The sequence below is a fragment of the Gnatocerus cornutus genome, chromosome 5 (genome assembly GCF_029298725.1).
Source record: "Gnatocerus cornutus isolate USDA-ARS CGAHR chromosome 5, icGnaCorn1.1, whole genome shotgun sequence".
Lineage (NCBI taxonomy): Eukaryota > Metazoa > Arthropoda > Insecta > Coleoptera > Tenebrionidae > Gnatocerus > Gnatocerus cornutus.
Genome location: NC_142237.1, coordinates 11,917,682 through 11,945,406, shown reverse-complemented (window position 1 = coordinate 11,945,406; position 27,725 = coordinate 11,917,682). Strand labels below are relative to the sequence as shown.

The following is a 27,725-nucleotide window of genomic DNA, read 5'->3' as shown; positions in this document are numbered from 1 at the left end:
ACAACGAAAAATTTTTCAGACAGAACATAATTTTTAATCTTCTTGTCCGGTTACATTTCTTATCCATTCGTTGTAAGGAAAAACTTTTGTGTACCCAGAAGGATCGGTACTCTCACAACCATTAGCACTGAAAAACGTCGCTACTCCAACAACGACGTAGTCTTTCGTGGGACGTTGAATAAGAGGACTACCAGCATCGCCCTAAAAGTTACCAACTTAATTCTTAAAGAGATCTACAGAAGAAACTTTGTTAAACTTACGTAACAGGTACCTTCATTGAAGCTACCTTCATAACAGACCATATTCTCTTTCAATTGACCACCATAAGTAATCCTACACTCTTCATCAGACACGCTTGTTAACAACACCCACATTAAATCGTTCGATAGGTTACTCTCATCTGCAACACGCTAATGTTGTACTAATCAAAACATCCCCAAAGACGGACCATCGGAAATTTGTCCCCAACCATAAGCAGTCGCTCTTGATTTACTCGGTTCTGCCTCAAAAGGCAAACTAACTCCATGAATATAGTCTAAAAACCACTTTTTAAAACGGAGTTGCTCAAACAAATTTGAGTATTTACTAGTAAATTCAATTGGAGCTCGAAATCTAATAAGACCAACATCATGGACTAAAGTTACAGGATCGTATTCAGGATGCAGAACGTATGAAGACGTTGCAAGTTTTTCACCACCGGAATTTAAGTGGTTGGTGCCCAAAAGAATAGTAAACAAAGTGGCTCTAAAAAATTTGATCAAAACTTTTATTGGGTGTTAAGTTTCTTACCCATCCACACATTGTCCGGCTGTTATTACCCATTGGTTGGTCAGCAAAGTGCCCGTGCAGAAAAACTGACCATTGGGGGTGGTTTTATAGATGGCGACTGCAAATGGAAATTGGGCGTAATGAGCAGTTGTACCTCCAATTATGCGTGCTAAAATGTGAAACTGTGAAATTTGGGTTTCGGGGTTGATTTACCACCATTTTTGGTCCAAACTAAGGAGGCGCACGAAAGGAGTAAAAAATAGAGCTTCATGATCGAGATGTAGATAAAGATTTGTGCGGATCTCTGAAGTCAAAGCCTCAATAAAATAATTTAGATAAAGTCAATAATTTGCACAATATAATTTAGTTAAAAAAGTAGCAAACTGTATGTTTCCACGTAAAAAGCTATCGAGCTAAAAATGTCGGATGTTGACATTTCGACGGTTGTAATCTTAAAAAAAGATTAAACTAACGCTTATAAAAGGATTAAAGTGTTGCTTTTAATCATACAAGATCAGAATGTGTAGTAGAAAATATTTTATGTCGAATAGTACAATATAATCTACGTTTTACGATATCGTTTAGCATCCTTAAAGTAGCTCTTTATGGACGGCGGCTGAAATGATAAAGTATAACGGCCGCTTGTCAGTGTCAAATTATAAAAATTACTATTTTAGAAAAAAAATGTTTTTGGGCGACTTAAACTTAAAATGGCATTTTTAGGTCTCAAAAGCGGCCTAAAAGTAAGTCTTTTCAGGTCGCAAACATTTTTGGCCGAGTTATGGTGGCGGCATCTACCCATAGTTTTGCATATTACATCAAGAGACCGATATTACTCCCAATTTTATAATAATTTTGGTAAAGTTAAATCGACAAACTGATGTAAAGTGCAACAAAGATGTATTGAATTATTGAAAATTAACATGTTTAGCAATGCTGCTGCAACAACATCAAAAAGCACATCAAACCTAATTCATACAAATTGTCAAGCTACACATGCCGAAACGGCAAATGTAAATAAAGAAAATTTAAATTTTTCTGAAAGATTTATAAATATTTACAATTATTCAGTTGTTATAACTGATTAAATCAATTAATTATAAATAAAAATTAATTAACTTGTAAATTTAATGAGTCGCTTAAAAAATCTTCTGTGTATCAAGACCAAAAAGTGCCATTTTGCCCTCGTCTTCTTTCTGGTTAAAAAAAGGCTAGGCCAAAAAAGAAACACTTTTTGGCCTTGGTACACAAATAACTATTGTGACAGACCTTGAAATCACTCGTTCACTTGTTGATTCTGATACAAAGCAATTTCTATTTAAAGAAGTTTTTTGAGAGAATCTACGTTATCAACGACATTTTGATTAATACTACGATACACTCTGTTCAATCGCCACTATAATAACAGATCCTGAACTTACCAAAACAATCATTAAGCAGTTTATCATCTAAGAATGAAAACTTTCTTTTATTTCCTCCTGTGGACCTCCGTCGTTTGGTCAAAACCAAACGGTAATTTTCGTACTGCCAATCGCACCAATTCAACGTTTTTTTTTTCTAGGGCGTATTATTGGAGGCCAGAATGCCACTGCTGGTCAGTTTCCCTTCCTCGCCGCCATCTACGCCACCACCCCAACTTCGCAAAACTTCTGTTCTGGAAGCTTGATGAACAGAGTCTGGATTCTCACAGCTGGACAATGCGTCGACGGGTAGGAAATTTTCCCATTTTCTTCTGTTAATGTTAGTTTTGCAGAGCAACTTCATTTATAGTGCATTTCGCAGTTATTAGACTAAGTGAAGCGAATTTTCCGGTTGCAACGGAATCGGCAGTGTTACATCCAGATTACAACCCTCAAACTCTGGAAAATGATCTTGGGTTAATCAGACTCCGAGAAGAAGTATCATATGGGAGTAATACAGTACTAAGTTTAAATTCACGTTTCTAATTAAGTTTTCTAGCTTACCTTCATCCAATCAGTTTGCCGGCTGTTGATATCGTTCCTACTTCTGAAGGACAGGCGTGTGGTTGGGGCCAAACTTCAGACTGTAAGTGATTGAAAAATACAAAAAAACTGGAGAAATCTCCTCTTTGCAGCCCAAGCTGGGTTAAACGACCAACTTCAGTACGTCGTGGTAACTCATGTTACTGATGAAGAATGTAAAGTTACGTACGGTGGCCAAATTAAAGAGAACATGGCTTGTTTCGAAGGAAGTTACAACGAAGGAATTTGTTTTGTATGTCTTTATGCTTGCTTTGAATTGTTAAACACGACTGTTTTAGGGAGATACTGGTAGTCCTCTGGTTCAACGCATCGGTTTTGCTGAAACGATTCTTGGAGTGGCGAGTTTCTTCAGTGGAAATGGGTGTGAAAGTACTGATCCTTCTGGTTACACGCGAGTTTTTCCTTACGTGGATTGGATTGAAGGCGTGATTGCGGATTGAATAAATTCTTACAATATGTGCTAATATTAATAAATCTTTGTTTAAAATATTTAAAATTTGTTTCCTTTTTTGATTTTTTCTCAACCTCTAGATCCTCTAAATTTGCTCAAAAATCAATTTAGGTTTTTAAAAATTGTGTTAAAACAAAAATTTGTAGTTGTCGTAAAATTGAAATTTGCGGAGTTTATTATTGTAAGTACAAGTATCAACTCCATTAAATTGGATAGTTGTGGTGCGGTATAGACAGGTTTTAAAAAAAATTAATTTAAGAACAAACAAAAAACTATTTTTTTTTAAATAAAAATTTGTAAATATAGTAATTTCAACAATAAGGCAATGAAATTTGGAGAGTTTATTGTGTTGGGCATGAGTATTAACTCCACTAAGTTTTAAAATTTTGGTGCAAACAAGACAGTTTTTAGAATTTTTTATTTTGTAAACAAACAAATAATTATTTTTTTTAATAAAAATTTGTTATTCTGGTAATCGTTACATACGGCAATGAAATTTGGAGAGTTTATTTTTTTCAACATAAGTATTAGCTCTACCAAATTAGAAAGTTGTTGTGCAAAAAAAGCAGTTTTTAGAATTTTTAATTTTGTAAACGAACAAAAAATTACATTTTATTTTGAATAAAAATTTGTTATTCTTTTAATCTTTACACTACGGCAATGAAATTTGGGAAGCTTATTATTTTAAATATATGTATTAACTGTACGGAATTAGAAAGTTGTGGTGCAAAAGAGACAAATTTTAGAAATTTTTATTTAGAGACCAAACAAAAAATTACATTTTTTTAAATAAATATTTGTAATTCTAGAAATTTTTACACTACGACAACGAAATTTAGAAAGTTTTTTTTTTGAGCACAGGTATTAACTCTGCCAAATTAGGAAGTTGTGGTTCAAAAGAGAAAGATTTTAAAAAAAATTTATTTTGTGGACGAACAAAAAATTACATTTTTTGGAAATAAAAATTTGTAATTCTGGTAATTTTTAAACTACGTTAAGGAAATTTGTGTCGTTTATTATTTTAAACATGAATTATCTTTACCAAATTAAAAAATTGTAGTGCAAAAAAAAACAGATTTTAGAATTTTTTATTTTGTGGACGAACAAAAAATTACATTTTTTGTGAAAATAAAAATTTGTAATTTTAGTAATTTTTACACTACGTTAACAAAATTTGTGTAGTTTACTATTTTGAACATTTGTATTATCTCTGCCAAATTAGAAAGTGGTGGTGCAAAAAGAACAGTTTTTAGAATTTTTTATTTTGAGTTCAATAACAAAATTACATTTTTTTAAATAAAAATTTGTAATTCTGGTAATTTTTACACGACGGCAACTAAATTTAGGAAGTTTATTACTTCAAGTACAGGTTTTACTCTACTAAATTTGAAAATAGTGGTACCAAAGCGCCAGATATTAGAATTTTTTGTTTTGTGGCAGAACGAAAAATTACAATTTTCTTTTTATTTGGTACAAAATTTCAATGCTTTTTTCTAAATATTTCACTCTTCAGTTACACTCCTGATCCAGTCATTATAAGGAAAGACTCTCGTATATCCAGACGGATCCAGACTTTCGCACCCATTTGCACTGTAAAAACTCGCGACTCCCATTATGTGTCGACTTGTAAGTGGACGTTGAACAAGAGGACCACCTGTATCACCCTACAAAATCTTCAAAAATTTTATTCCCAAAAAGATTTGACGTACCAAGCAAATTCCCTCATTGTAATTCCCTTCAAAACACGCCATATTTTCTTTCAATTGACCACCATAAGTTACTTTACATTCTTCATTAGTCACATGAACTAGATTCACATACTGAAGGTGATCAGACAGTTCCGGGTCACTGTCGGAAGTTTGCCCCCAACCGCAAGCTGTTCCTTCAGTCGTTGGAACGATGTCTTCAAGAGGCAACTGAATTGGATTGACGTAAGCTACAGCAGATCAAGTCAGACTAAAAGTGAGATTTTCTTTTATTCTTACTTCCCAAAATGACAGGCTCGCGGAGTCTAATTAGCCCAAGATCATTTTCGAGAGTTAAAGGATTGTAGTCCGGATGTAAAACGAGCGATTCTGCCGCCACTGGCCATTCTAAAGCGTCACTCAGTTTGTTTCGTGCAAAATGTAGAAGAAAGCTTGTGGCTCTGTAATAAAAAACACTCATACTAGTACTAAAAATTGATCGATTTTTTTCGTACCCATCGACGCATTGTCCGGCTGTCAGCACCCATTGCTTCGTTATTAAACTCCCGGAGCAGAAAAACTTACCATTGGGGGTCATCACCATGATGGCGGTGAGAAACGGGAATTGGGCGGCTGTCGCATTGGTACCGCCAATAATCCTTTCTGAAACAACACAGTTTTTATTTAATACGACTCAAATTTCGGTTATTCACCGCTTGGTAGAGCCCAAGCTGAGGATAAGCACACAAGAGAAAATAGAAAGACTTTCATTTTTCAAGAGCAGATTCGATTTGTTTGATGTCTCTTTTATATAAATGCTGTTTGGAGTGGCTACTGCGTCTTTCTACAAGATAAAATAATAAATGAAAAATTTTAATTGTTTTTTTATAGGTACGATGTGATGAAATGATATTAAAGAAGATAAGTTGACGATGTTAATGGTGATGTCGTCAGAGTGGTTTATTCGAGTTTAGGACGTCTAATTCTGGCCATAATGACAAACATTTAAAATTTCTAATTGTGCCAATATATGTATTTATCTTAGTTTTGATCTGATTTATCTATTTCTTATCTGTACAGCTGAAGTTTCTTATGCGTAAGTCGAAAAAAGCTAAGATTTTTCAAGTTTTATTCTTTGAATTTTTGAATGCTTCAAGTACTTTTTACATTTTTAGACTACTGATTTAGAAACTCAAATGAAAATTTTCTATTTTTCAATGTTCGTTTTTAGAACTAAAAATTAGCGAGATTAGAGTCATAATAAATCTACTGACGCAAATTCTTCATTAAAGAGATCAGATAAAATACTTGACTTTGAGGTCGTCTTGAAATAAAAGTTATTTTGAAGCTCACTTAATGATAAAAAAGTTATTATTAGTAAAACTTTATAAATTAATATTTTCAATTTTTTTTCCTTTTAGTGCTCGGATTACCATTGGTTGAGATTAGTATCAACTAAATAAATACCTGTCACTTACAGTAAAAGACAATAGAAAGTAAAAATACGATTACGCTTTGCAGTGATCATCGAATCGATTAAAAGGAAGGATTATGATATTCAACTGGTAGATACGTGATTAATCCTAGTTCGTGAAAATCATCCAGTTCTAGGATGATCCTTTAAATACCAAATCAAATCTTTATGAAACTTTTTTCTTGCCTTTCAAGATCTTTGGATTATGTCTATATGCTGTTGGCATTCCACTCTTCGTTTTATCTTTTTTTCAAACTGAATGATTTTTATTTTTACAATTTTATTTTTGTTTAGTTGATTGTTTTTTTTTAGTTTTTGATTTTCCAATTTTTTTTGATGGTTATTTTTTTTCTATTTAATTTACATATTTTTCTATTGTTGGTTTTCGTTGTATTTACTTTTTTGTTGCATTTTGGTTTATTTTAGCTTTCTCACTTTCATTTTTTGACTGTTTTAGTTTTTTATAGCCAATAGAATTTTTGGATTGTATTGAGTATTTTTTCCAAACTTTCAGTGTTGAATTGCTGTTTCTTTTTAGGTTATCATATCATTGCAGAATTTTACGCAGAATCCAACACTGTGCGACTTTTTCACGTACGTCAATAAATTCAGTCCATTTGAACACTTATATATCGATATCTTTTTTGGGGAAACTGATAGGGTGCACGTACGCTACAAAGCACTCATGAAGAAAAAAGATACTTTTGTTCAACACTCACTTCCAAGAATTATGGGCTCTCTTAGTGTGATAAGACCTAGATCGTTTTCTAGGGTTTGTGGGTTATAATCCGAATGCAGCACGTACGTCGATGCTGCCAGTGGATAATTTGATTGACTTATTTTGTGGTTGGCCACGTGGATGGTAAACAGAGTGGCTCTGTAAAAGTACCCAACTTTTTTAAAGAACGTCCCGTTGTTTAACGTATCCATCCACGCATTGGCCGGATGTTAGTATCCACTGTTTGGCCACTATGGTACCACCGCAGAAAGAAAGGATATTGACCGGCCGTGGAGTTCGTACCACCGATTATTCGCTCTAAAGTAAAAAGAATTTCTAAAAGAACAGATTGGTTGAGGTCGTACCGTGCGGTTTCGCCCAGATTGAGGGCGCGTAATACAAGAAGGAAGACTTTCATTGTAGACACGTCGATTTGGTGGTTTGCGTGATTGTTCTTATAGAGTTTAGAACTACTTCAAATTTTAGAATAACTTTAATGAAGTTGATAAAATGATAAAATTATTTCGATAGGACGAGAAGTGGTGACGCTGGTTTTGAAGAGGTCATGATTGGGCAACGTGCTAGAAGAACCAAATTTAATAAAACATTAATTTGGTTTTATAAAATTCTGTAGGTAAATCTTCATCAGATCAATTTATTGCTTTATTGGAACATAAAACTGATAACCGATTACTGTCACTGCTGAACCATGAGACAATACATATTTTTCCTACTTTTTCCATCCTTGGTTTGGCCTCAACCTAATGGTAATTTAAAAACTACTTATTTACTCAATTTCAGTACCATTTTATTCCTGTAGGACGTATCATTGGTGGCCACAATGCTTATGCTGCTCAATTTCCCTTCGCGGCTGCTATTTATAAAACGACCCTCGATGGTAATTATTTCTGTGTCGGATCTTTGATAACCAACCAATGGGTTTTAACATCTGGACAATGTGTTGATGAGTATGAAATTCTACCACAATTATTCCTAAAAGTTAAGCAATATTTTCTTTTACAGAGCAACTTTGTTCACAATTCTTCTAGGAACAAATTTTCTTAGTGATACGACTGAAAATGTGAAGAAATTAGCAACAGATAGTTATGTTTTGCACCCAGAATTTGATCCCGCGAGCTTAGCTAATGATGTAGGTCTTATCAAATTTCGAACTCCTGTTATTTTCTCAGGTATTTTAGGCTAAGAGGTCAACTTTCATACAAGTAATATCGTATTTTAGAGTACATTTCTCCGGCTGATTTGCCCGTCGAGGACTTGGTTCCTAATACCCGCGCTTTGGCGTACGGTTGGGGTCAAACATCAGATGGTACTTTTCTGCAGAGTTTGCTTTGGTACTGATAGTGGCAAAAGAAATGAGCTCATGGGCAAGATGGGTCGAAACGAGGTGAACTCTCAACGAGTGATGGCGTTAATCGGCATTCTTATAAAACAAATTTGCATATTTGAGAGCGAATTACTCAGTTATTTGTTGTCGTACGGAAATTTAAGGCCCAAATTTGGAACCTGCTTAAAATTCAGCGTAAAATGAGCTATTATAACTCAATTTTACTCAAAAAATAAGAGAGTTATCAATTTCAGAACTTTGACATAGTTTAAGTCATGCATGCATTTTTTCCAAAAAAATTTTAACTGTCAAGTTTTAGAAAATCTAAGAACGTTCTTAACTAAAAAATTGCGAGAAAGACAATGACAAAAACCGTTTCTTTCGATCTGTCGTAGTTTTCGAGATATTGAGCACAGATTGTTTCAAACAATTGTTTCTAAAGTAAAATAACCCGAGAAAAACGATGGTAAAAACCGTTTCTCAAAATCTTTCGTATATTTGGAGATATTGAGGTCTGAAAATTTTGCAACTCAAAATTCAACATTTAAAATTTTGATCGCTTATAACTCAGTTATTTGTGATCCGATCTTCACGAGTCTTATCTTTTTGGATACGTGAAATTCTGCGAAAAATAAGCACCACTTCTTTAAGATTGCTCCATAAATAAGCAAGATATTCACTGTGTTTGAATTAGAGGCCGAAAAACAGCTACTAAGATTAACATACTTTTTGTCATGAAATCTAATTTTTATCTTTTGGAAAACCTGAGACCAAATTCAAAAATGCGAGAAACATGAGCTCATTTTCTTTGCTGCTGACTGTCCCACCACTCTTTGACTCTGTTTTAGACCAATCTGACCTGTCAGACGATCTCAAATACGCTGTGCTCTTCAGTGTGTCGGACGACACATGTAAGAAAACCTATGGTAGTCAAATAAAAGAGAATATGGTGTGTTTCGTTGGAAATTACAACGAAGGTACTTGTCATGTAAGTTTCACCAAAATTTCTTTCAATTAAAAAAATAATTAAAAATTATTTTAGGGTGATGGTGGTAGTCCGGTTCTTCAACTATCCTTCCGAGGTTACACCACAGTTATAGGGGTGGCGTCATTCTTCAGCGGAAATGGCTGTGAAAGTACCGATCCGTCTGGTTATGTGAAGATTTTTCCGTACCTTGACTGGATACGTAATATAACCGCATAATATGTCTTGAAAAAAAATATTAAAAATCTGTTTCTGCTTAACTAAATTTGTCTTATTTCCCACGTCGTAAAATATAGTATTTTATCTTCAAACAATTCTTAATCAGTTTAGTATCGTAATCGTAAAATCGCTTTATTGACGTCCGGCTCTAAAAATTTCCTACAATTAGCCACAGTCTGATAGCGATCAATACAAATACCATCAATAAAACAAACATCGCAGTAACTTGACAAAGATGAAGTCCTTCGTTTTGTTCTTCCTGTGTCTATCTCCAATCTTGGCCAAACTAAACAGTAAAACTACAAATTTTTATAACTTCAGTTAGGTTTGTTTTATTCCAGCGCGTATTATTGGTGGCGCCACAGCATACGCGGGTGAATACCCGTACGCCGCTGCAATTTACAAAACCACTCCGGATGGTCAATATTTCTGCACCGGCTCTCTGTTGAACAACCACTGGGTGATCACAGCCGCACAATGCGTCGATGGGTATAAAAAATCCTAATTTTCCTTCAAAAATCATTGGAAGAGTTTGTAGAGCCACTTTGCTTACCGTCATTTTGGGAACCAACCGCTTGAGTGCTTCCGTTGGCAACATTGAAAAATTGGCAACAGACACGTACTTTACCCATCCCGATTTTGATCCAATGACTTTGGCGAATGATATTGGGCTTATCAAATTCCGAGCACCTGTAACAATGACTAGTAAGATTTACTCGTAGTTAAGTCAAAGCTCGGTTTGAGGAAAATTTTGCAGCGTACATTAAAAATTTGCACCTGCCGTATTCTGATAATGTGGGAACTGCAACCAAAGCCATAGCGTACGGATGGGGGCAAGTTTCAGACGGTGAGACGGTGAGACAATGAGTACTAAACCTACTTCTCGAGATACTATTTCTGTTTAGACGAAGGCGATCTCTCTGATGAACTCCAACATGTTATTTTGACTGGAGTGTCCGACGAAGAGTGTAAGATTACTTATGGGAGCCAACTGATGAAGAATATGGTGTGTTTTGAAGGAAACTATAACGAAGGTACTTGCTATGTAAGTTTGGGAAAACAAATTTTAGAAGGATTTGATATAAAAAATTTTAGGGCGACAGTGGAAGTCCTCTTATTCAACACATTAGCAGAGGCTACACTATAATTCTTGGTGTGGCGAGTTTCTTTAGTGCCAATGGTTGCGAAAGTACCGATCCGTCTGGATATACGAAAGTTTTTCCGTACAATGATTGGATCAATAACGTCACCAAATCAGACAATCTTTAGATTTTTTGATTTTCTGTACTACACACTGGGAGAAATTTTTGTTAAAAAATTTTTGAAAATTTTGCTTGTTGTGTTTTTATTGTATTTTTATTAAAAATTTCAGAATTGCTCTTCGTTTCTGAGAATTAATTGAGTCAGAAATTTAGGGTATTTGCATTCCAAAAGAAATAGAAATTGATAATTTGAAAAATTAAATTAACTTTCCAAAACTTTAATCGGCCATAACGCAGTTATTTGTTGTACTATGTAAATTTCGAGTTCTGATTTAAAATCTGCTTAAAATTCTGCGTAAAATGAGCTACAATAACGCAAGTTTACTCCGAAAATAAACAAGATATTGACCTCAAAAGTGTGACATATTTTTAGTCATAAACTTTTATTCGTTAAAATCAAATTTTTGACTTTTGGAAAATCTAAAAACAAATTTTTAGCTAAAAAGTCGCGATAAAACGATTGCAAAATCGGTTTCTTTTGGTCTAGCGTAGTTTCCGAGATAATGATGACACAGATTATTTCGAACGTTCAAAAATTCGGCTCTCTGGCGACTTCTCAAAAATTTTAACAACCATAACACAATTGTTAGTTTAAATACGTTAAAAATTTAACAGGTTTTAAATTTTGCGTAAAGTTTTGCGTTAAATGACCACAAATAACTTGAATTTGCTTCACAAATTTCCTAATTTGTATTTTAAACATTCTCAAGTTGCTATGGAAACAAAGCTATTCTAACATTCCGTATCAAAATGGATATTCTAGCACTGAAAACGAATGCGAAAATAGCGAAAATAGCTCTGTTACAAGAACAAATTAGGAAAAATAATATAAAAACCTCGTTCATAAGGCCATTTAGGCACTCATCCATTATAAAACTCGCTTAAAAAAAATGAAAATTAAATATCCGAAACTTTATTGGACCATAACTCAGTTATTTGTTATCGTACGTCAATGTTAAACCTAGTTTTGAAATTTGCGTGAAATTCTGCGTAAAATAAAATCAAATAACGCAAGTTTGCTCCAAAAAAAAGCGAGAAATCGACCAAATTAGATTTGGACAAATTAAGTCTAAAAGTGTCTAAAAGTCTTGGATCGAAAAAGTTACATTTTCCAATTTTTTAAAATTGACATAAAACCGGATTTTTATGTAAAAAGACGCGAGAAAAACGATAGCGCAAAGCATTTAATTTTATCTTTTGTAGTTTCGAAGATATCAGGCTTTAAACAAATAAAAAACTGAAAATCAATTATTCAAAAATTTAAACGGTCATAACTTAGTTTAGATTTGGAATCTACACAATTCTGCATAAAATGAGCCACAATAACGTGAATTTGCTTTAGAAATAAGCAAGATATCGACCTCAAAACTTTTACATACTGTTAGTCATAAACTTCCCAAGATTTTTCTCGCTTCAAAATGTGAGCACAAACTAACAAAATTTAGTATAGTTTAATAAAATTAATTCATTCAGAACTATGAAGTTTTTTATTAAAGAGAAACAAACATTAGTCATTTAACAGTTTTTAATTTACTCGATTCCAGTGGTGTTCCTAATCCAGTCATTATAAGGAAACACTTTCGTGTATCCTGAAGGATCGGTGCTCTCACATCCGTTGCTACTAAAGAAGCTTGCTATAGCAATGACGACCGTATAACCATCACTAACACGTTGGATAACAGGACTTCCGCTATCACCCTAAAAGAGCTTTCCAAAGTCTATAATAAGAAAAAATAAAAAGTTTACATAGCAAGTGCCCTCGTTGTAGTTTCCTTCGAAGCACACCATGCTCTCGGTAATCTGACTTCCATAAGTTTCTTTGCATTCTTGGTCAGACACTCCACTAATGCTCACATAGATCAGATTTTCAGACAAATCTCCTTCATCTAAAGAATTAGGAAATAATTAGAAAAATACTTGAAGAAATCTTCCCAAACGAACCGTCCGAAGTTTGTCCCCATCCGAAAGTAATTCCTTTAGCTGTATGAGCCATTTCAGAACTCGGCAAACGCAGACTTTTAACGTACGCTACAAAACGAATTTTAGTACCTTGGCAGAAATAGGTACGATATACTTGTAAAGACGACAGGAGCACGGAACTGGATGAGCCCAACATCGTTCGCTAGACTCAAAGGATCGTAATCTGGATGCAAGAAGTACGTGTCAGTTGTTAGCTTCTGGACGTTCAAACCCGTGGCGCTGAGTTTGTGAGTACCCAGAAGAATGGTAAAACTCGTAGCTCTACAAAATATTGACAATCACTCCTCAATGTGAAGAGTTAAGTTCACCCATCGACGCATTGAGCGACTGTGAGCAGCCATTCCGTGCTCAGAAGAGTTCCGGTGCAAAAATAGTTTCCATCGGGAGTGGTTTTGTAAATGGCGGCGGCGTACGGGAATTCACCGGCGTAGGCGGGTTGGCCGCCGATGATCCGAGAGTCTGAAGAAGAAAATGAAGGTGTGGAGATTAAGGAGAGATCGTACCGAGTTTGGCCCAAATTGAGGGGAAGCACAGCAGCACGAAGAAGATTCTCATTTTTAAACTGATCAATTTCGGTTTTCTGATTAAAATGGAAAGTTTGTTGACATTTTTATGAGAGTCAACTCATTATCTCATTAGAGAATTAGTTATTTATGGTTGTAGATAAAGGAACGACGAGTATTTAGATATTTTGAACGCAAAACTCGGTTGCTGCCATTTTTGCAGCTAACTTCTACATTCAAAAATAAAAAATTTCGAATTCGAACTATTGAAGATCGCATTCTAAGCTAAAAAATTGCGAGAAAAACGATTTCGAAAACTGTTTCTTAATAATTGGCTTAATTCCGGAGATATCGAGCAAAATCGTTTTCGAATCTTCAAAATTTTGGTTCTAACTCGGTTATTTATAGACCGTCAAAAAAAGATATTTGGATTGAGCGCAAAATTCTACGTGAAATAAGCTCATGTAGCTTAAATTTCCTTAACAAATAAATGAGATATTGACCAAAATATATTTTCAGAGAGTGTTTTTAAGGTCATTTTCAAGACACTATTTCGAGGTGAAAACCGCGTTTAGTATTATTGAATTATACATCGATCGAAAAAAGAAGCTCGAGATATATTAACTGGGAAAATTTCAGATCGATAGGGCAAATAGTTAACGAAGGGCGATCAAAAAACGAAAAATCAAAAATTTTTCATCGATTGGATCCAAAAATTAAAAAAAATAGTGCAAACCGTTTCTCAAAATCTTCATTTGTTTTGGGAATATTGACCTTTAAAAATTAAACTTAAAATCCAGTATCCGAAACTTTGATCCCTCCGTTATTTCTAGACCCATCTTAACGAATGCTATTCTGAATTCTTCGTAAAATTCTGCGTGAAACGGATACCAATACTTTTATTTTGCTTAAAGCGAGATAGCGTGGATTTTTCCGTATGAGTATTGAATATGGAAGTACACCACCAATTTAACAGAAGAGTTCGAAAGGAAGCAATAAATTAAAAAAAAAATTTACGAAGCTTTATTTTCCATTTTCCAAAGCGTTAAAATTTATGTAAATTTATGTATATTATAAATTGGAAGAAATATGCACAATATTACGTCAAGTTCTTGTAGTTATTCGACGTCCAGCTTGAATGTAGACCGCTTGGTACAAAAGAACCAGGAGCAGCAACAAAGATTTAAAATCCATTGTTTAAGTAAACTGTTAAGACTAAAATAGTAATAATAACTAATTGTGAGTTTAGACCGACTTACCTCAATATTTTAGGAATGAAGTAAATTAATATCACTCATTAGAATGGTGTGTTTTGCAATTTATACAAAAAGGTGAACCTCCCTCCTTCCTAGGAGACATTCTTTGAAGTATTTAAAAAAGTTATTATTGATATCTAATAATAATAATAGTTGTTTTTCTTGCAATTTTTGCGATATTATTGTGTTGAAATAAAAAGAAAACCATAATAAAACGCTTCATTTTTATCAGAGCAGTTAGTAGATAGAAGAATTTTATTCAAAACAAAGCAACAATTTAAAAGGAAATTTTTTTTATTTAGAATTTTTATCGTACACGTGCTTTGGTAAAAAACACTTTTTGCAGTAAATAAAAATGTCAGTAGATAACAAAAAAATTTTATTCAAAATAGAGCAATTACAAAAAAAGAAAAATTTATTCAATTTGGTAAATCAGATCTTGCGCACTGTACTAATATTAACTAAAACAAAAATGCAATAAAAATAATGATAAATCTGTATCGGTACGAATTTTTCCAACTTTTCGTCCTTCAAACAAACAGTTTTCATTGTTTAAAAGCATTATTATCAAGTCTATAAATTTTAATGTCTATTTTCCTATCACTTTAGCCATTCCTCATCTATAACTTTCCATACAAACTTCGAACTTGCGTACTCCTCCCGCCAGAATAAATAAAACCAACGTCACATCTCCACTTACCACTTTCCACAATGAACTGTGGCTGTGAAGCTCCCTACATCGGCCCGTCCCTCGCTACAACATGCTACGGAGGATCCGTCTTCATGAGCATTGTCAACACTTTACTAACAAACCGGTGCGATTTGTCGGAAATCTGCGGAAGAATCACCCCGAAATCCCAACCAGATCCTGACTACGACTTTGTGGTAATTGGAGGAGGAGCAGCAGGTTCCGTCGTTGCAGGAAGACTCTCCGAACGTCGAAAGTGGAAGGTTCTTCTGATTGAAGCGGGAGGAGACGAGCCTCCAGGTTCTCAAGTCCCGTCAATGTTAAGCAACTTTATTGGAAATCCTGATATGGATTGGAGGTACAAAACGGAACCACAAGAAGAAGCTTGCAGGGGGTGTCCTGGGAGGAGGTACAGTTGGCCCCGAGGGAAAGTTCTTGGGGGGAGTGGTACTATTACTGGGATGATGTACACCCGGGGGACCCAGAAAGATTACAATGGGTGGGAAAAACTGGGGAATCCCGGATGGAATCACAGGGAGGTGTTAAAGTATTTTAAGAAGTCCGAGAACAATCAACAGATTGGGTCTTTGGTACGAGCGGATTTGCATGGTTCCCGTGGTCCAATGGTTATCGAGAGATTTCCGGATCAACCACAAATCGATGAAGACATCCTCAAGGCAGTGAAAGAAGTGGGATATAAAGTGGTCAATGATTTCAATGCCTATCCTTACACGGGTTTTACCTTAGCACAGATGACCTCAGTGTACGTTAATTCGACTTTTTTTTCCAATTTTATCTTGTTTTTTTGCAGAAATGGTACTAGAATGACCAGCGCGCGGGCGTTTCTCCGTCCGGCGCGCCACCGCCCCAACCTCCACATTATGCTCAATTCCACCGCCACCAAAATCATCATCCACGAAAGTCACCACCAAAAACGGGCGTCTGAAGTGGCATTTGTCCACAATAAGCGAACGTTTCGAGTTAAAGTCAAGCGCGAAATTATTCTGTCTGGGGGGATAATCAATTCCCCCCAACTCCTCCTGCTTTCGGGAATCGGCCCCAAAAAAGATCTCAAAAATGCTAAGATTACTCCAATCCATGATCTTCCAGGAGTCGGGAAAAATCTCCACAATCAGGTCGCGTTCAGTCTAAACTATAAACTAAAACTTCTGAAAGCAACAAACGACCTCGTCTGGTTGGCAGTGAACGACTATTTAACCCACCGGAAAGGACCAATGTCCTATACGGGCTCTGGCCAAGCCACTGGAAGACTGACCAGTAAATTCGGAGATCCAGCGGGAGATAACCCCGATCTCCTGTTTTTTTTCTTTGGATTTGACGCCTCCTGCTCTCACACTGGAACCGTGGGAGAGCCGTTAGATCCCGACCACCGCAACGCTTCGAAAAATTTCACGATAATCCCAATTAACGTTCATCCGAAGAGTCGTGGAACGATTAAATTAAAATCAAACAATCCTTTCGATCACCCGATTATTGATCCGCGATATCTCACCCATCCAGAGGATGTTAAAATCCTCATTGAAGGAGTGCGAGTGGCTCAAAAAATAGCAAACAGTTCCGTTCTAAAACGAAATTATGGAATCGACTTTGTGCACGAAGAGTACGGAGACTGTTCCAAGAACCACAAGTAAAATAGGTAGATTAGCTTCTAAACAAATTAACAGTTTCTTCTTGCAGACACGACAGTGATGAGTTTTGGGACTGCGCAATTAGATACACCCCCGGACCGGTCAATCATCAAGCTGGAAGTTGTAAGATGGGTCCAGAGAGCGATCCTTTAGCAGTGGTAAACTCAAAACTTGAAGTTCATGGAATTGTAGGGCTAAGAGTTGTGGATGCTTCTATTATGCCAGTGGTGGTGTCTGGGAATACGTACGCCACGGCGGTGATGATTGCCGAAAAAGCGGCGCAAGATATAAAAGACAAGGGGGCAAATATATTGTAAATTAATTATAACTCTTGGGAGCAACAGACTAGTGTTGGAGACTCTTGACATTCTTTGTGTGCTTTAGTTGCTCCAAACCTTTAGAAGCCCCAAATTTCTTCACATTCCTAAAAGGCTTTTAGATGAAGAATATTGATTGTTCTTCAAACGTTGTATAAATTTAAGTGTGAGAGAAGACCCAATTTTTGATTATTTAAAGTACTTAAAGAAGTTATTATTTATATCTCTCAATTGCTGCCTTTTCCGTAAGAGAATTTTTGCGGTAAACAGAGAAGTTAGTAGATAAAAGAATTTTGTTCAAAATAGAGCAATTAAAATTAAAGGAAAACTTATGCGTTTGGAAAACAAAACAAACAAGAATTTGAAAGCACAAATTGTAGGTTCGTCGCTTATTATGTATTTTAGTTGAAATCTCTGGAACACTAGTCAACAAATTCTTAACAAATTTTGTACAGAAACAAAAAAAAGTTATTTCTAATGTAAAATTCTTTTCTGATTCAAAATCCGAAGCCCGTTGTGCTTCATCAGGTCAGGACTCAGAGATATTTGTACAATAAGTTTTTTTTTGTACCGCGAGTTCCCTTTGGTTTTTCAATTCTGCTTAATTATTTGTATAATTAAAGCTATAAGCATTGCAATAAACTTCAATTACTTGATAAGAAACACTTTTTTTTTTCAAATTAAAACATTTCAATAAAATGTAAATAAAATAATGTTTATTCCCTTTTGCTTTTTCAATTTTGCTTAATTATTTGTATAATTATAAAACTCTAATCTCTACAATATGTCATTGGAAAGGTAATTATTTGAGCTCTTCAACAAACTTAAGAAGTCGCCGGAAAAGTTAGTTTTAGCTAGGATACCTATTTGAGAAAAACTGATAAACATTTTAAAAAACGTATACGATTTTTAAAAACTTGTTGGTTCTTTTTTGTAAAAATCTCCTAAATTCGTATACTTTGTTTTTTTATTGTAATACATCAATATAAAGGTTGAAAACTTTGCTTTCTAACGTGATGTTAAACAAGTTATTATCTCTTGCCATTGAGAAGTTACTTGATAAAAAATGTGAATTTTCAAAAAAAATCGTGTCTTGTTAACTTTTAAAGATAATGTAACATTTTAATTTAAATGTCTTAAATGTTGTACATTTTAGATAATTCTCGCGTTTCTAAATGATTTCATTAGTCAGAATTAAGGATCGTAGTTAAAAATTAAGATCTTTTTATCAAACATTGTGTTGAATAATTAGAAGAGTAGCAAATCCGGTAAGAATAGGGCAACAATAAATTAACAATAAATTTTTTTATAATGCTTTATTTTCCATTGTCCAAAACGTTCAGATCCGTGAAACCGGGCATTGACAGAAATATTCAGAATATTTCGTCTTGGTGATGCTTGTCTATTTATCTACTAGACGATGAGCAGCTTGAATGTAAACCGCTTGGTACAAAAGAACCAAGAGAAGCAACATAGACTTGAAATCCATTGTTAACTGTAAAAAGTAATATCAGTAACAACTAAGCCTCATATCAACATACCTAAATATTTCTCCAGTAAAAGTAATACAATATTACTTGCGGACTGTTTTGCAATTTATACAAAGAGGAGAGCCATTTCTCCCACCTAAAAGACATTATTTCCACTAACTTGAAATACTTAAAAAAGTTATTATTGGTATCTTGCAATTGCTGTTTTCCTGCAATTTTTGCTATACCTACATTGTGTTGAAATAAAAATGGACAAAATGAATATAAACACTTCACTTTTATAGTACATGTGCTTTTTACTAAGACACGCTGTTTATTTTAGAGTTAAACGCCCAAGGACATTTTTCTCATTAGTATTAAAATTATTACAGTAAATAGAAAAGTTAGTAGATAGCAGAAAAATTTTATTCAAAATAGAACAATTAAAATAAAAGGAAAATTTATGCATTCAGAAAACGAAACAAACAAGAATTTTTAAGCACAAATTGTAGGTTTGTCGTTTTTTTAGTTTAAATCTCTGTAAGACTAGTCAACAAATTCTTAACGAAATTTGTACTGAAACAAGGAAAAGTTATTTTTAAAGTAAAATTCGCTCCTGATTCTGAATCTGAAGCCCATTGTGCTTCATCAGGTCAGGACTCAGAGATATTTGTAAAATAAGTTTTTTAAAGGTTGAGAACTCTGCGTTCTAACGCGGTGTTAAAAAGTTATTATTTCTTGCTATTTAGAGTTACGTAATAAAAATGTGGATGTTCGTAAAACAAGTTTTTTTAGTACCGCGCGCTCACGTTTGCTTTTTCAATTTTGCTTAACAATTCGCATAAATATAAATCTCTATAATATGTCATTGGAAAGGTAATGAATTAAGCTTTCCAACAAACTTCAGAAGTCGCCGGAAAAGTTTGCTTTAGCTAGGATATTTGAGAAAAACTGATAAACATTTTAAAAAACGTTCAATTTTTAAAAATGTTCTTATTCTTTTTTTGTAAAAAAACTCCTACATTCGTAATTTGATTTTTTATTGATATACATCATTATAAAGGTTGAAAACTCTGCTTTCTAACGCGGTGTTAAACAAGTTATTATCTCTTGCCATTGAGAAGTTACGTAATAAAGAATGTAGAGTGTTTTTCAGAAAAAAATCGTGTATTGTTAACTTTTAAAGGTATTGTAAAATTTTAGTTTAAATGTCTTAAATGTTGTACATTTTAGATAAATTTCGCGTTTCTAAATGATTTCATTGGTCAGAATTAAAGATTGTAGTTCAAAATTAAGATCTTTTTATCAACCGTTGCGTTGTATAATTAGAAGAGTAGCAAATCCGGTAAGAATAGGGAAACAATAAATTAAAAATATTTTTTTTTATAATGCTTTATTTTCCATTGTCCAAAACGTTCAAATCCGTGAGACCGGGCATTGACAGAAATATTCAGAATATTTCGTCTTGGTGATGCTTGTCTATTTATCTACTAGACGATGAGCAGCTTGAATGTAAACCGCTTGGTACAAAAGAACCAAGAGAAGCAACATAGACTTGAAATCCATTGTTAAAGTTAACTGTAAAAAGTAATATCAGTAACAACTAAGCCTCATATCAACATACCTAAATATTTCTCCAGTAAAAGTAATATAATATTACTTGCGGACTGTTTTGCAATTTATACAAAGAGGAGAGCCATTTCTCCCACCTAAAAGACATTATTTCCACTAACTTGAAGTACTTCAAAAAGTTATTATTGGTATCTTGCAATTGCTGTTTTCCTGCAATTTTGCTATACCTACATTGTGTTGAAATAAAAATGGACAAAATGAATATAAACACTTCACTTTTATAGTACATGTGCTTTTTACTAAGACACGCTGTTTATTTTAGAGTTAAACGCCCAAGGACATTTTTCTCATTAGTATTAAAATTATTACAGTAAATAGAAAAGTTAGTAGATAACAGAAAAATTTTATTCAAAATAGAACAATTAAAATAAAAGGAAAATTTATGCATTCAGAAAACGAAACAAACAAGAATTTTTAAGCACAAATTGTAGGTTTGTCGTTTTTTTTAGTTTAAATCTCTGTAAGACTAGTCAACAAATTCTTAACGAAATTTGTACTGAAGCAAAAAAAAGTTATTTTTAAAGTAAAATTCGCTCCTGATTCTGAATCTGAAGCCCATTGTGCTTCATCAGGTCAGGACTCAGAGATATTTGTAAAATAAGTTTTTTTAGTACCGCGCGTTCACGTTTGCTTTTTCAATGTTGCTTAACAATTTGCATAATTATAAAACTTTATAATATGTCATTGTAAAGGTAATGAATTAAGCTTTCCAACAAACTTAACTAGGATATTTGAGAAAAACTGATAAACATTTAAAAAACGAACATATTAAAACAAAAATTTATCCTTTTTTGTAAAAAACTTCTAAATTAGTACTTCGATTTTTAATTGTAATACGTCATTTTAAAAGTTGAGAACTCTGCTTTCTAACGCGGTGTTAAGTAAGTTATTATCTTTTGCCATTTAGAAGTTACGTAATAATTAATTAAGATTTTTTTATCAAGCGTTGCGTTCTATAATTCGAAGTGGGGAGGTTGCAAATCCGGCAAGAATAAGGAAACAATAAACTAACCATATTTTTTTTATAATGCTATATTTTCCATTGTCCAAAGTTTTAAAATCCAAGAAAAGATAAATTAATGTAGGTAAAGATTACATATTTTATTATATTTCAGCTTTTGTAGTTATTTTACGTCCTGCTAGAATGTAAACCGCTTGATACAAAAGAACCAAAAGCAGCAACAAAGACTTGAAATCCATTGTCAAAGTAAACTGTAAAAAGTAATAATATCAATAACAACTTAATCCATATCAATTTACCTCAATGCTCCAGTATGTTAGTATTACTTAGAATTGTTTGTGCAATTTATACAAAAAGAAAAACCTTCCTCCCACCTAAAAAACATTATTTGTAATAACTTGAGGTACTAGAAGGAATTGTTATTGATATCACAATTGCTGCTTTTTCTGTAATTTTTGCTATGCGTTAAAGTTGTTTTATCGTACACGTGCTTAACTAGAGGAGTTATTAGATAACAATTTTATACATGGAGCAATTAAAATAAAAGGAAAATTTATGCATTTTGGAAAAGGAAACAGACTTATTTAACAGCCAAGATTGAAATGGTAATTGGGACTTATTAATTGAAATTTATTGATTGCGCTACTGGCTGCTGTAATCCATCTATTGCAAATATTTTCTTTTATGCTCAGCCATAAACATAAATTTTATATCAAACCATAAAAATGTCTGATGTTAAACTATAAAACCCTACAAAACCCGCGAGTCATTTCCTTCAAAAATATCATCAAAATGCTTCTTCTCTTCTTTTTTATCCTTCCGACACTCATCGCTGCTCGCCATGGTGCTCGCATCATTGGTGGTGAACCAGCGAAAGACAATGAGTACCCCTTCATGGTCGCTATTTACACCTCCACCCACAATGGTACGTTTTTCTGCGGAGGATCACTCATAAACAAGCAGTGGATAGTAACAGCAGGACAATGTGTCTCCGGGTAAATTTTTAACTCTTTTTCTACTGTGTAAATGTTGAAATTTCAGCGGACTTTCATTTAACATCAGTTTGGGTTCCGTGGATCTAAAGAAGCCCACGCTCAGTTTGATCACAGACACTTTCTATTTACACCCAGAGTATAATCCGACTACTTTAGAAAATGACATCGGTATTATTAAACTCCAGGAGTGGATTTCCTTCACTGGTTAAGTTCCCGAAGACTTATTATAAAAAAATTTAATTTAAAAATTTCCAGAGGATGTTAGTTCAATTAGTTACATGTCAACGGGCTACGTTACACCAGAGATTCAAGTTGTGACGTTAGGCTGGGGACAAACTTCCGATGGTAAGTCAACGCGCAACTTCTTCGTGTCACCAAATTGCTTGTAGACAATGAAGATCTCGTTGATACTCTCCAGTGGGTTCCTCTACGCGCAATTTGGAACGACGAGTGCAAACAAACTTATGGAAACCAAATTACGGAAAATATGGTGTGTATGGTCGGAGCCGGCAATGCAGGTTCCTGTCATGTAAGTACAAACAAAACAAAATCTAATTGTACTAAAACTGTGAGCTAGGGAGACACTGGAGGACCTCTGGTCCGCAATGTGGCAGGAACTGTCATGTTGGTAGGTGTGGCATCCTTCGTGAGCGGAAATGGGTGTGAAAATGGCGATCCTTCCGGTTTTACAAGAGTTGATCCGTACACGATGTGGTTGTGGAAACATGTTAACGATTTTTCACTTTAGATCAATGTATAAGTACTAAATTAAACTGAAAGACATTTTAAATAAGTTTTGCTGCTGTAAAGGCCGATGTAGGTATAGGTAAAATTAATTAAGAAAAAACTATATTTCTATGCTTTATTTCCCATTGTCGAAAGCCTTAAGAACCATTAGATAAGAATATGAAGGTACATAATATTGTGTCAAATTGGTGCAGGTTTGTTTCCACCATTTTGGCAGTGAATGTAAACCGCTTGGTACAAAAGTACCAAGAGAAGCAATAAAGACTTGAAATCCATTTCTAAAGTAGATACCTGCAATAATTAGAAGTAAAACAAAAAATAACCAATAAATTCTACCTGAATATTTCACCGGTAAAAGTAAACTAATATTATGTGTTTTTGGCACGTACTTATATAAAAAGTAAAAGACTTCTACCATTTTTCAAATTAGTTGCATATTTTACTTAATGGAAAAGCCATTATTGATATCCCATATTTAATAGCTTTTATACTCGTTTTTGCGACGAATATTAATACAATAGTTCGGTTTAAATATATGTTTATATTCAAAGAACCCTTTAAATAGTCCATGGTCATTTTTTTTTAACTATAAGCATTGCAATAATCTTCAATTACTTGATAAGAAACACTTTTTTTTTAAATTGAAGCATTTAAATAAAAAGTAAACAAAATAATGTTTATTAACTCAAGAAACCAATTAAAAAAAAACGTTGAAAATATTTGGTTTGACCTAAAATAAAACTTCTATTTTTTGTTCTAAAATTTTGTACTTTAGCACGGTTAATAAACACTTTAAAAGTAACAACTATAACAAATTCTATTGTCATAACTTCAAAACTAGCAATGGTATAAATTTTAATAAAAAAAATTAAAACTACCTATTGGTTTGTTCTAAAATAAAATTCTCTAAATTCTGTATTTTTTAATTTAAAATTTTGCACTTTGGCATAGTTAATGAACACTTTAGAAATAGTAATCTTCCCAAATTTTTTTGACATAACTTAAAAATTAACAATGATACGAAAGTTAATAAAAAAATACCAAAAATATTTGGTTCGTTCTAAATTAACATTTTCTAAAATTTTTTACTTTGGCAAGTTAATGAACACTTCAGAGATAGTAGAGGTAATAATTTCCTTAAATTTTATTGTGATAACTTAAAAACTAACAAAGATACGAATTTTAATAAAAAAAGTTTTAAACTCTTGAGTAGTTCTAAAATCAAATTTTATAAAATCTTAGTTTTTTGTTTTAAAATTTTGTACTTTGGCAAAGTTAATAAACACTTTATAAATAGTAATCTCCACAAATTTCATTGTCCTAATTTAAAATTTACACATATAATTTTTTTTTATTTTCAAAATTAGACACTTTGTCTGCCTTGATTGACAAGGTAAAAGCTTTATTTTTATGCTTAAGCAGAAAAAGCGCTTTGTGGACTTCGCGTTTAACACGAACAAGCTCAGCACACAAAGTTTCATTTTTGCGCTTACGGACATAATGTACTACTAGGAATATTTTATTTTAACAAAAATTGTTCTAATTAAAATTAAATTTAAAAAAAAACTATATTTCTATGCTTTATTTCCCATTGTCGAAACCCTTAAAAACCATTAGGTAAGAACATAAACATACATAATATTATGTCAAATTGGTGCGCCTTTCTTTTCAATATTTTGACATTGAATGTAAACCGCTTGGTACAAAAGAACCAAGAGAAGCAACAAAGACTTGAAATCCATTTCTGAAGTTGATATATGACAACCTGTAATAATTAGAAGTACCTAATACTACAAATAATAACCAGTTAATGCTAACGTTATATGTTTGTGGCACCTACTTATATAGAAAGCAAACGACTCCTACTATTTTTCAAATTAGTTGCATACTCTAGTTAATTGAAAAGTCATTATAGATATCTCATAATTTATGGCTTTTACACTCGTTTTTGCGACTAATATTAAGATGATAGTTTTGTTTAAATTATTAAATTATTAAATAATTATTAAATATATGTTTATATTCAAAAAACTCTTAAAAAGTCCAAATGCATTTTTTTAAGTATAAAAGCATTGCAATAAACTACAATTATTTGATAAAAAGCACTTTTTTTTCAAAGTAAAGCATTTAAATAAAAAGTAAACAAAATAATGTTTATTCACTCAAGAAACCAATTTAAAAAAAAACGTTGAAAATATTTGGTTCGTACTAAAATAAGATTTTCTAAAATCTTTATCTTTGTTCAAAAATTTTACACTCTGGCACAGTTAATGAACACTTTAGAGGTAGTAACCTCTCCAAATTTCAATCTAATATCTCAAAAACTAACAAAGATATGAATTTTGATACAAAAAAGTTTAAAATTCTTGGTTCCTCCTACAATAAAATTTTCTAAAATCTTTATTTTTTGTTTTAAAATTTTGTATTTCGGCACAGTTAATAAACAGTTTAAAATTAGTAATTTTCCCAAATTTCATTTAAATATCTTTAAAATTAACAAAAATACGGGTTTTAACAAAAAAAGTGTTAAACTTATGGTTGTCCCAAAATAAAATTCTCTAAGTTTATTAAAAAAAGTTGAAAATATTTGGTTTTTGGTGGAGAGTCCAAGACTTTAAAATTTTAAGCGTTACTGTATTATATCTATGTCATTATTTTTAATTAAAATTGTTTGGTTCAAACTATGATAATAAAACCATTAAAACACAATACCTACAATATAAAAATAACATTAAAAAATACAAAAAGGACAAGTAAGTTATAGTTTACAATTTTGGATTTATTCCTTATTATCCCACAGGACAAGGGAACATAATTCGAATATTCCAAAATAATCCCATCATTGTGCCAGGATACTAGAATGTGATAAGAAAAGTTCTTAATGTCTTACCACAGATGGTTCAACCTTTCGTAGAAATCGAAAATTATCCAGATTACAAAAATGTTATCACCGATTTTTGAGATTTGAGCCAGAATGTTTAGCTGCAGTGCCTAAACATTGTTACAAACCGATTAAAACTTGCCTTGAAATTACAGATATAACTGGTGAAATTCCAGATTTCCTGGGACTACGACAAATAATTTAGCTGTATAATTTTCAATAGCGCAGAAAGCTATTAGGAACCGAACCGGTCATCCTATAAAAGTTTATGTTCATATATATGATCCAAGTAGAAGATCTAATTTCGTAATTATTGATAATACAATACATATAAAGTAATGTAGTTATGGATATATTTAAAAATAAAGTTAAGCCTAATTAATAATTGTACAATTTTGGAGTTTCGAAATTTGCCAAACTTTTAAATAAAATTTTTGATTTTCGGAAAATCTAAGGAGCGTCGCAGTTTCAGAGATATGGAGCCTTGATCATCATTCTCCCATGCCGTTATTATTATTATCACGATGATTGCACGGATAAAAGATTAAAATTTCTCAATTTGAGCTACTTTTAGAAAACTTCCGTGGATCAGTAAAAAATCATGTTGTGGTACTGAATCACCAAGAGATAAAACAATCTTTATAGACCCTATAAATGTGGCAATCAATTTTGTTTAACTTACATTCACAATGACTTTGCAAACTTATTTACTGTTTTTTGTGGCACTCTCCTTTGCTACGGCAAGAGGTAAAACTCCAATTTTTTTTAACAGAATATATAAGACTTTTTCAGGAGCAAATCAACGGATAATCGGCGGCGCCCCCGCCAGCATCCACGAGTATCCATCCCTTCGCTGCAGCCATCGATGTTCAAACAGCCACCAGCCAGTTCTTCTGCGGCGGTACTTTGTATACCAGACAATTTGTAATCACAGCAGGACAATGCGTGGATGGGTGAGTCTATCCCTGCTTAAAAAAAAAAAACGAAAAAAAACCGTTTTATTCCAGAGCTACTTTGTTTACTGTTCATTTGGGATCTTCTAATCGCCAAGATCCCAACCGATTAACATTATCCACCAATGATTATATTCTTCATCCGGATTATAATCCAACGACTTTGGATAATGATATTGGATTAATTAAGTTTCGTATGCCAATTACGTACACAGGTACTACTAATTAGACTGCGTACCTAATTATTTTATTCTGGCACTGACCACCGTTTTAGATTCTATAAAATCCGTCAATTACTTGGCGCTAGAGCCTTTGTCCCAGAAGCAAGTCGTGAGAGCCATCGGATGGGGACAAACGAGCGATCGTTAGTATCAATTTTTTATAAGACAATTTTCAGAAAACGATTTTTTTTAGAGGACGCCCAACTCTCAAACGATCTTAATGCCGTTTATATAATTCCACTAAACAACGAGGAATGTAGTCAGGTATATGGAAATCAAATTACAGACAACATGGTGTGCGTGGAAGGAAACTTGAATGAAGGAGCCTGTCATGTAAGAAATTAGTTTCTTAAAATTTCTATTAAATTGCTCTTCCAAATATTTTTTTTAGGGCGATACAGGCAGCCCGCTAATTGACGTTTATTTGCGTTACCACACCGTACACGTAGGAATTTCAAGTTTCGTAAGCGGAAATGGGTGTGAAAGCACCGATCCTTCAGGATACACAAGGACTTATCCTTATGTCGATTGGATTCTAAATATAACGGCGTCGTAAATCAGTA

The 27,725-nt window shown here is 33.3% G+C and overlaps 5 protein-coding genes, 2 long non-coding RNA genes and 2 pseudogenes across 8 annotated transcripts; 5 read left to right on the top strand and 4 right to left on the bottom strand.

Annotated features, from left to right (window-relative positions):
- Positions 1-33: 33 nt before the first annotated feature.
- LOC148174566 (transmembrane protease serine 9-like) lies at positions 34-5,678 on the bottom strand. The gene is made up of 11 exons (XM_088036872.1): positions 5,624-5,678; positions 5,423-5,570; positions 5,208-5,368; positions 4,932-5,158; positions 4,729-4,886; positions 3,058-3,152; positions 790-937; positions 587-744; positions 449-535; positions 261-400; positions 34-201 (listed from the first exon to the last, which is right to left on the bottom strand). Exons 1-11 carry the CDS (start codon positions 5,676-5,678, stop codon positions 34-36), a joined length of 1,545 nt encoding a protein of 514 aa, XP_087892998.1.
- A 2,130-nt stretch (positions 5,679-7,808) lies between these two features.
- On the top strand, positions 7,809-9,648 carry LOC148174565 (brachyurin-like). Its single transcript, XM_088036871.1, has 6 exons — positions 7,809-7,866; positions 7,920-8,067; positions 8,123-8,289; positions 8,340-8,426; positions 9,293-9,432; positions 9,487-9,648. The coding sequence occupies exons 1-6, from the start codon at positions 7,809-7,811 to the stop codon at positions 9,646-9,648; spliced, it is 762 nt and encodes a 253-aa protein (XP_087892997.1).
- A 235-nt stretch (positions 9,649-9,883) lies between these two features.
- LOC148174564 (brachyurin-like) lies at positions 9,884-10,917 on the top strand. The gene is made up of 6 exons (XM_088036870.1): positions 9,884-9,941; positions 9,990-10,137; positions 10,187-10,353; positions 10,406-10,495; positions 10,554-10,693; positions 10,744-10,917. The coding sequence occupies exons 1-6, from the start codon at positions 9,884-9,886 to the stop codon at positions 10,915-10,917; spliced, it is 777 nt and encodes a 258-aa protein (XP_087892996.1).
- Positions 10,918-12,440: 1,523 nt separating this feature from the next.
- LOC148174563 (chymotrypsin BI-like) lies at positions 12,441-13,672 on the bottom strand (annotated as a pseudogene). The gene is made up of 6 exons (XR_015770156.1): positions 13,658-13,672; positions 13,199-13,349; positions 12,985-13,151; positions 12,852-12,938; positions 12,657-12,796; positions 12,441-12,608 (listed from the first exon to the last, which is right to left on the bottom strand). The product of XR_015770156.1 is annotated as a chymotrypsin BI-like (transcript).
- Positions 13,673-14,393: 721 nt separating this feature from the next.
- Positions 14,394-14,754, bottom strand: LOC148174562 (uncharacterized). The gene is made up of 2 exons (XR_015770198.1): positions 14,653-14,754; positions 14,394-14,608 (listed from the first exon to the last, which is right to left on the bottom strand). It is a non-coding gene; the product is annotated as an uncharacterized LOC148174562 (long non-coding RNA).
- Positions 14,755-15,272: 518 nt separating this feature from the next.
- LOC148174561 (glucose dehydrogenase [FAD, quinone]-like) lies at positions 15,273-17,467 on the top strand. The gene is made up of 3 exons (XM_088036635.1): positions 15,273-16,100; positions 16,149-16,985; positions 17,036-17,467. The coding sequence occupies exons 1-3, from the start codon at positions 15,361-15,363 to the stop codon at positions 17,301-17,303; spliced, it is 1,845 nt and encodes a 614-aa protein (XP_087892761.1). The 5' UTR covers positions 15,273-15,360; the 3' UTR covers positions 17,304-17,467.
- Positions 17,468-22,245: 4,778 nt separating this feature from the next.
- LOC148174560 (epithelial serine protease-like) lies at positions 22,246-23,210 on the top strand. The gene is made up of 5 exons (XM_088037202.1): positions 22,246-22,360; positions 22,407-22,564; positions 22,616-22,705; positions 22,750-22,889; positions 22,938-23,210. The coding sequence occupies exons 1-5, from the start codon at positions 22,260-22,262 to the stop codon at positions 23,106-23,108; spliced, it is 660 nt and encodes a 219-aa protein (XP_087893328.1). The 5' UTR covers positions 22,246-22,259; the 3' UTR covers positions 23,109-23,210.
- On the bottom strand, positions 23,209-23,580 carry LOC148174559 (uncharacterized). The gene is made up of 2 exons (XR_015770175.1): positions 23,444-23,580; positions 23,209-23,398 (listed from the first exon to the last, which is right to left on the bottom strand). It is a non-coding gene; the product is annotated as an uncharacterized LOC148174559 (long non-coding RNA).
- A 3,097-nt stretch (positions 23,581-26,677) lies between these two features.
- On the top strand, positions 26,678-27,718 carry LOC148174558 (brachyurin-like; annotated as a pseudogene).
- Positions 27,719-27,725: the final 7 nt, after the last annotated feature.

Bases quoted from the DNA above. Each gene is read 5' to 3' on its own strand.
- LOC148174566 (XM_088036872.1), bottom strand. From the start codon at position 5,678: ATGAAAGTCTTTCTATTTTCTCTTGTGTGCTTATCCTCAGCTTGGGCT. The intron at 745-789 runs GTAAGAAACTTA...CAAATTTTTTAG, and splicing joins GCCGGACAATGTGTGGATGG to AGCCACTTTGTTTACTATTC. The intron at 202-260 runs GTAAGTTTAACA...GGTAACTTTTAG, and splicing joins TCAATGAAGGTACCTGTTAC to GGCGATGCTGGTAGTCCTCT.
- LOC148174564 (XM_088036870.1), top strand. From the start codon at position 9,884: ATGAAGTCCTTCGTTTTGTTCTTCCTGTGTCTATCTCCAATCTTGGCC. The intron at 10,354-10,405 runs GTAAGATTTACT...AAAATTTTGCAG, and splicing joins AGCACCTGTAACAATGACTA to CGTACATTAAAAATTTGCAC. The intron at 10,694-10,743 runs GTAAGTTTGGGA...AAAAAATTTTAG, and splicing joins ATAACGAAGGTACTTGCTAT to GGCGACAGTGGAAGTCCTCT.
- LOC148174565 (XM_088036871.1), top strand. From the start codon at position 7,809: ATGAGACAATACATATTTTTCCTACTTTTTCCATCCTTGGTTTGGCCT. The intron at 8,427-9,292 runs GTACTTTTCTGC...ACTCTGTTTTAG, and splicing joins TTGGGGTCAAACATCAGATG to ACCAATCTGACCTGTCAGAC. The intron at 9,433-9,486 runs GTAAGTTTCACC...AAATTATTTTAG, and splicing joins ACAACGAAGGTACTTGTCAT to GGTGATGGTGGTAGTCCGGT.
- LOC148174561 (XM_088036635.1), top strand. From the start codon at position 15,361: ATGAACTGTGGCTGTGAAGCTCCCTACATCGGCCCGTCCCTCGCTACA. The intron at 16,101-16,148 runs GTACGTTAATTC...GTTTTTTTGCAG, and splicing joins TTAGCACAGATGACCTCAGT to AAATGGTACTAGAATGACCA. The intron at 16,986-17,035 runs GTAAAATAGGTA...TTCTTCTTGCAG, and splicing joins GACTGTTCCAAGAACCACAA to ACACGACAGTGATGAGTTTT.
- LOC148174560 (XM_088037202.1), top strand. From the start codon at position 22,260: ATGGTCGCTATTTACACCTCCACCCACAATGGTACGTTTTTCTGCGGA. The intron at 22,361-22,406 runs GTAAATTTTTAA...TTGAAATTTCAG, and splicing joins GCAGGACAATGTGTCTCCGG to CGGACTTTCATTTAACATCA. The intron at 22,565-22,615 runs GTTAAGTTCCCG...AAAAATTTCCAG, and splicing joins GGAGTGGATTTCCTTCACTG to AGGATGTTAGTTCAATTAGT.